The following is a 7,736-nucleotide window of genomic DNA, read 5'->3' on the forward strand; positions in this document are numbered from 1 at the left end:
ATAGAGCAACAGATAAGCACAAACCATATATCTACAAGTGTCGAGTGTCCTGTAAAAGTATTTATATATTAGGTGTACCTATGTACATGTGTTTGCATATATGTAGCAGCCTGGGAAAACCCCTCAAAAAATTACGTGGCAATCTTTAATGTAAATGGTTTGGAAAAATAACTTAATTTGCATTTAAAGGTTAATTGCACTAAACTATGATCCCTATATCGTGTATTCACCACTGCATTAACTTATAAAAACAAATAATAAACACGAAATTCTGAATATAACTTCGGCTTAGTCCATATCTTTATGGCATGTACAGTAGGGTTTTTACACTAAAAAAAACCAAAAAAAAAAACAATCTAAAAGCATGATCAAATCTTGTAATGTTTTAGACATCCTAAAGTAGACTAACTGCATTCACAGCTGTGTTTGTTGAACAAACTTCTTAATCAAAATGATCTCTTCAGGCAGACAGCCAAATTAAAGTAGACTAAATAAAAACCTTTCTATGCTATTTTGGGGAAATGGACGTGTTTGCTTTTTTAAGTATCAATGTCTGTATGACTCTTAAGCTTTTCTAAAATAGCTTTTCCAAAATTCTAAGATGTTTTTGTTTGTGTTTTACCCCCAGGTCAATGTGTTCCTCCAGCAGCAGCAGCAGCACCTAACAGCATACCTGAAGACTCACACTCTCCTTCCTCAGACAGTCCTTCACGACAGCAGCTTCCGAAATTCATGCTGGTCATGAGTGGGGGGGAGGGATACATCGACTTCAGGATGGGTAAGAAAACTACACACTTGTGAGCTTTTTACTTAGGAGCACTACTACATTCTGCCATCCTGATATTATGGCTGCGTATTTGGCAGGTGACGAAGATAGAGAAGTAGTAGCCGAGGAACCACTAGAACCCACCCTGCAGCTGCAGTCTGCTCCCACCACCAGCGATCGCAGCCACATCATAGTCTGGCAGGTTGCCATCAATGACGAGTGAGCGGCCAATCACTGCCTCAGGTTCAACAGAGAACTCCGCCCTCTCAAAGCCACCCTGTGGCCTGCTGTTACATTTTTTTTTATCACAAAAATTACTATAATTGTGATTCCCATGATTATTATTAGAAGACATACAGCAACAGAGTTCATAGGTGATGCTTTTGTTTTTGTGATTTTTTTTTTTTCTTGATGTTTTATTACTTTCTATTTTCATCCATGCCAAGGCATAAAGTCAAAGGGAATCTGGGAAATAAGGGATAAGAGAAGAAGTAAATTCATCCATCCAGGACTGTACAGTTTTAGTGACTTTAGTACTGAAGCACAGAGAACAGTGAAAGAAAACACATGCTTTGAGTTTACACCATGACTAATCATATAATTGCACATATATAAGTCCCCCTGTTCAAGTTATTTGTTTGTCTCAATAGGAAAAAGAAAGAGACGAAGGCTACAACTGTGACACTACAACTGGTGTCGCAGTAAAATCGTTTGAGCAACAGAATGCTATTTTTGCTATCCGCTTGGCATGCGTTCTGTTCGCAGGACAGTCTCAGAACTGTAAAGGCATGGTTTGTCTTGTCGTGTGTGATGTATGTGTGTGTATATGTGTTAGTAAGAATGAAGTAGTCAAGTGTGTTGTAAAAGCCCTAGCACTACATTCTGCCTCATGTGGTAGCACCAGTAGGCTAGAGCTTGCTGGCACTTTAAAATAGTGACCAACATTATTAGATCTAAACTTGGATCTATCCTTATTCTAAATACACCTTTTTTTTCTCCCAAAAAGGGGCTAGCCTGTTACCAAAGGAAAAATTGTAGACATAACAGCCTCTAATTATTTGCATTCCATTTAAGCTTTTTTATTTTTTGGACTTTCACTACAAAATGTTCATATTTAAGAACAAACTTTTTTAAGGTCTCATTTCTTGACAGGGATTTTATCAGAACCACTTTTCATCGCACCTTACATCGTTTGTCTCATTTAAAAAAAAAAAAAAACAACAACGAGTGTTTACACGTCTGGTCTTCGATGCTGAAACCAGTTTGTTTTTATTCTTATCTCTGTGTCATTTAAAAAAAAAAAACATTTGTCTTTAGTGCGGTCTGTTCATATTAAAGCACAGCAGGCCCGTGTTTAACCTTTTTTGTATTTGAAGGAAATAATTAACAGGCAGTCTGTTTTTCTTTGATTATTCCACTAAGGGAATATTCATATTGGTGTTTTGCCATTCCAGTATTTATTTTATTTTTTTCATAATGAATTTTATGGTTCCGAATGTAACTTTATACATGCACATTCTAACAGTTTGTGTAATATCAGGCACTCAAAATGGGTTTACGTGTTGTGTTATTGCAGACTTTGTGAAGGAATTGCATTATGACTGGTTGATAAGTGTAACATCATGGATTAGAATGTGTGGGATATACAGAATACACTCTGTGGATCTTAAGGATTTCAGCATTCATTGTACTAAGCTATGCATGTTTTTGTAAAAGGACACTGCAATGTGTTTGTTCATATCCCTGATTATTGCCACCTTTTTGGGTGGACTAGTATGTGTGTGTATGACTGATGTCGAACCACTTGTGTGTGTGTGTGTGTGTGTGTGTGTGTGTGTGTGTGTGTGTGTGTGTGTGTGTACGATTGCTTGGTCCCTTAAACGACACAGGATGTGCTGTGGTTGTCACAGCTTGTCATTACTGTGTTTTTTTTCCTGTTCAATGTTTGCTACAACAGCATCATAGCTTTATTTTTAACAATCTAATAAAGTCAGTTTCATGGGAATTAACCGCAGCTGCTGGTCTATTTGCTGTTCTTTTTTAGTCATTCTTAAAAAGAACCAAGGTGTTAAAAATGCTACCAGTTTCTGGTAAAACGTAAAGTCAGGTGAGCAACAGATTTTTTACACTCATAAAAAGAAAAAACCTCCCAGTGGACACTAACACTCTGAAGGTGTTCATTGTATTAACAGATGCATGAAGAAAGAAATCCAACCATTATTGCTTTTGTGTGAGTTACTGCATTGATTTACAGATTCTGAAGATTCTGGCTGCTAATATGGTAGTGTGAAGATGACAGCTGTCAAACTTTTTAAAAAATATCCTGCTTTGTAACTAAACTCATATGCTAATTAGTATTTTTGTAAAGTAGTATTACACTGCGAGTAAGAGCCACTCAAAACAAACTGAATCAAGTTTTTTTCCTGTTTTTTTTTTTATTTTTTATTATTATTATTATTTTCTTATATTTAAGTCTCCAGTAAGTGCTTTATTTTGGTCAGGTTTAGCGGGGATCACAACAGAATGTCACATTAATTCATTTTCATATATATCCCACTTTTAACAATGGATTTCACAAAGTTGTCACAAAGCAGCTTCACAGTAGATTAAAAAACTTTGTACCAACTCTGTAAATCCTTTAACTTTATAAATCACCTCTTATAACTATTAATCCTATAACTTTATAACAATTCCTAAAGGTTTATTCCTAATTAGCAAACCAGACGATATTTGGAAAATGAGAGAAGAACTGAGAAGAACCATACTCAAAAGGTAACGATCACACACTCATTTACACCTAAGAACAGTTTTGATTAGTCATTCTGACCCCTGAGAGGTTGAAAGAAACCAAAGAACATTGAGAAAAGGCATGGAACCAGCAAATTTTATAAACATTATAGTGTATTCAAATACGTTTAATGCATTATAACCAGACCTTGTTGAATTATACGCAGCAATAAAGGGGTGTGAATACAAGTGTCATAAAAGTACAATGATCAAAATATTGTCAATCAGGGAAAAAAATAAAGTAATAAATATGTAAATATATTTACAGTGGGGCAAATAAGTATTTAGTCAGCCACCAATTGTGCAAGTTCTCCCACTTAAAAAAATGAAAGAGGCCTGTAATTTTCATCATAGGTACACTTTAACTATGAGAGACAAAATGAGAAAAAAAATCCAGAAAATCACATTGTCTGATTCTTTTGCAAATTATGGTGGAAAACAAGTATTTGGTCACCTACAAAAAAGCAAGATTTCTGGCTCTCACAGACCTGTAACTTCTTCTATAAGAGGCTGCTCTGTCCTCCACTTGTTACCTGTATTAATGGCACCTGTTTGAACTCGTTATCAGTATCAAAGACACCTGTCCACAACCTCAAACAGTCAGACTCCAAACTCCACAATGGCCAAGACCAAAGAACTGTCCTAGGACACCAGAAACAAAATTGTAGACCTGTACCAGGCTGGAAAGACTGAATCTGCAATAGGTAAGCAGCTTGGTGTGAAGAAATCAACTATGGGAGCAATTATTAGAAAATGGAAGACATACAAGACCACTGATAATCTCCCTTGATCTTTGGCTCCACGCAAGATCTCACCACGTGGAGTCAAAATGATCACAAGAACGGTGAGCAAAAAACCAAGAACCACACGGGGGGACCTAGTGAATGACCTGCAGAGAGCTGGGACCAAAGTAACAAAGGCTACCATCTGTAACACACTATGCCGCCAGGGACTCCAATCCTGCAGTGCCAGACGTGTCCCCCTGCTTAAACCAGTACATGTCCGGGCCCATCTGAAGTTTGCTAGAGAGCATTTGGATGATCCAGAAGAGGATTGGGAGAATGTCATATGGTCAGATGAAACCAAAATAGAACTTTTTGGTAAAAACTCAACTTGTCGTGTTTGGAGGAGAAAGAATGCTAAGTTGCATCCAAAGAACACCATACCTACTGTGAAGCATGGGGGTGGAAACATCATGCTTTGGGGCTGTTTTTTTGCAAAGGGACCAGGACAACTGATCCATGTAAAGGAAAGAATGAATGGGGCCATGTATCGTGAGATTTTGAGTGAAAACCTCCTTCCATCAGCAAGGGCATTGAAGATTAAACGTGGCTGGGTCTTTCAGCATGACAATGATCCCAAACACACCGCCCGGGCAACGAAGGAGTGGTTTCGTAAAAAGCATTGCAAAGTCCTGGAGTGGCCTAGCCAGTCTCCAGATCTCAACCCCATAAAAAATCTTTGGAGGGAGTTGAAAATCTGTGTTGCCCAGCGACAGCCCCAAAACATCACTGCTCTGGGAGAAAAAAAAATCTGCATGGAGAAATGGGCCAAACTATCAGCAAAAGTGTGTAAAAACCTTGTGGAGACTTACAGAAAACGTTTGATCTCTGTCATTGCCAACAAAGGGTATATAACAAAGTATTAAGATGAACTTTTGTTATTGACTAAATACTTATTTTCCACCATAATTTGCAAATAAATTCTTAAAAAATCAGACAATGTGATTTTCTGGATTTTCTTTCTAATTTTGTCTCTCATAGTGGAAGGGTACCTATGATGAAAATGATAGGCCTTTCTTATTTTTTTAAGTGGGAGAATTTGGGCACAATTGGTGGTTGACTAAATACTTTTTTGCCCCACTGTATATATCATTAAAAACTGGTCTTTTTTCCAGTCTTTACCTGCTCAGTTTGAGATTCTTGTTCTTGGCTGACAGTAGTGGATCTTGATGTGGTCTGCTTATTCACCAGATTAAATATTTTGTGTGTTTTGAGTAGCTTTTCTGCTCACATTTTCCTCAGACCTCTTTTATCAACAAGGCACCTCCGGTACCTGGGGTCAACAGTGCAAAGTAATGGAGAGTGTGTTAGAGAAGTGAAGAAAAGAGTGCAGGCAGGGTGGAGTGGGTGGAGAAGAGTGATAGCAGGAGTGATCAGTGATACAAGGGTATCTGCAAGAGTGAAAGGGAATGTTTATAGGGCTGTGGTGAGTCCTGCGATGTTGTATGGTTTATATATATATATACACAATGTTATATTATTAATAATAAAATTAATATGGTTTGGTTTGATGGCACTCTATAATTCATTTTGAAGGTCTGGATTGATTTCACACAATGGATCCTTTAAAGTAATGCTGCTTTGTATTCAAACAAGAAACGTGAATAAAGGACATGGAATAAAAGCACTAAAACCAGATGTAGTTTGCTCATGCGTCACAAGATGGCAGTTGTGTTTTATTCTGAGTCTGAGTCTGGGCAACTTAAGTAAAATTACATCACAACGACTCCTCCCATCTTTCTGTAACTCCCCCTTTCCATCTATCTACCACTCATGGCAACTAAACATTCTGATGAGGTAACTTCGACGTACAGATGGGTCTCCACTATGGATGTCTCTCACACAGACACACACACAGACACACACGCATATATTTAGTAGAGCTACATCTATTACCCTCGGTGTGTGCATGTGTTTGTGTATGTATGAGTTTGCACAAAGAAGCGGATGCTCATCTCCCTAAATGCTGCCGCTGTAGCACTGTATCAGCCCATAATGCCTGTGTTCTTGCCAGTGTTAATTGACGTGTTCACTTGTTTTGGAAAATGGTGTGTATTCTAATGGCCTATGTGGTGACAAGTGATAGCAAAATTAGCTGGTGGATTTCTGAAGCATGAAGACAGACGCAAGCAAAGCCCAGGCCGCCTACGCACACAGAGAAGGAGGGAGGGAGGGAGGGTTCCTTGTTTGCTCACTCAACCTTCCCTACATGGCTCAGGAGGCAGCACTTACGTAAGCCAGCCAGCTGCTCTGTCAGTGAGACCCTTGGGTGTGTGTTTTCGATGTGTGTGTGTGCTCGTGTGCTTGTGCATGTTTGTGTTCACACTCAAGCCCCTAACCACTGTGATTCAGAGGCATCTCTGTCTGCTTTCTGTATATTGCTGTAATCATAAGTTCATATCATGATTTACAACCACTCATTATGTGTGTGTGTGTGTGTGTGTGTGTGTGTGTGTGTGTGTGTGTGTGTGTGTGTGTGTGTGTGTGTGTGTGTTTTGTAAAGCATTTAGGACCTTGCAATCATACTGTCAGTGCTCTTTCTAATAGCCTTTTGCTTTCTCACCCACTCTCTCTCAAGGATGTTTGCTTTTATGTGTGCACATTGCATTAAGGTTGGTGTGTGTGTGTGTGTGTGTATGTGGATCAGGGTCCGTGTGTGGATATCAGACCTTGATCTTTAGGTAAGGCTTCGAGACATGTGTTGCACACTGTCAATATTGACCCTGGTAGTGCATCACTCTCCCTTTGTTGCTGCTATGCAAACTCTTTCCAAGTAGTCTGAGATCTGAAGACTGGAGAGCTCCTGCTGTTAATGTATTTGTGCATCTGATGCGTACATGGCGTCACTCTTCACACCCACACAATTTTCTACCATCCTTCAGCACCAACATTATCACACATCACACATCTGCAAGCCCTCGCATGCAGACCTAATGCTGAGAATCATAAGGCATCCCTTAAACGATACAGCACACATAATAATATATGGTGGGTGATTTTATACACAGATGCTATCAAAATTAAACCATTTCTATTCATACACAAACCATTAGCAAAATATCTGCAGAATGCTACTTCTATTCTTCATAAACTAAATGATTTATGCTATTAATACCATCTGAAAAAACAAACAATCAAAAAAATTGATAAATGTTCAGTAGAATTCTATATAATTCCAAAAATATAATTCCTTAGGAAATTAATTTCCTAATTTCCTAAGGAAATAGATCTAGGGCTTCTCCTAGAAACTTTGAGTGTGCTCGTTCACATCTAGAGAAAATGTAGTGTAGCAAATTTCATTGCCAAGTTTTTTGTTTGTTTTTTTGTATTTAGGAAAGAAACCGGAGAACCCAAAGCAAACCCACATGGAAATTGAGAGAACATGTAAAACTCCACACGGA

General features: G+C 38.4%; 1 protein-coding gene across 10 annotated transcripts in view; it reads left to right on the top strand.

Moving 5' to 3' along the window:
• The window catches only part of spag9a (sperm associated antigen 9a), a 45,073-nt gene extending 42,293 nt beyond the window's left edge, over positions 1-2,780 (top strand). For all 10 annotated transcript variants that reach the window (XM_083565676.1, XM_083565681.1, XM_083565678.1 and 7 more), the window contains 2 exons: positions 629-778; positions 865-2,780. In XM_083565676.1, the coding sequence (XP_083421802.1) occupies positions 629-778; positions 865-989 (275 nt within the window). In that variant the 3' untranslated portion in view covers positions 990-2,780. The remainder of the gene's footprint in view (positions 1-628; positions 779-864) is intronic.
• The last annotated feature ends 4,956 nt before the right edge of the window (positions 2,781-7,736 follow it).

Source organism: Silurus aristotelis, assembly GCF_946808225.1.
Source record: "Silurus aristotelis genome assembly, chromosome: 17".
Taxonomy (NCBI): Eukaryota; Metazoa; Chordata; class Actinopteri; order Siluriformes; family Siluridae; genus Silurus; species Silurus aristotelis.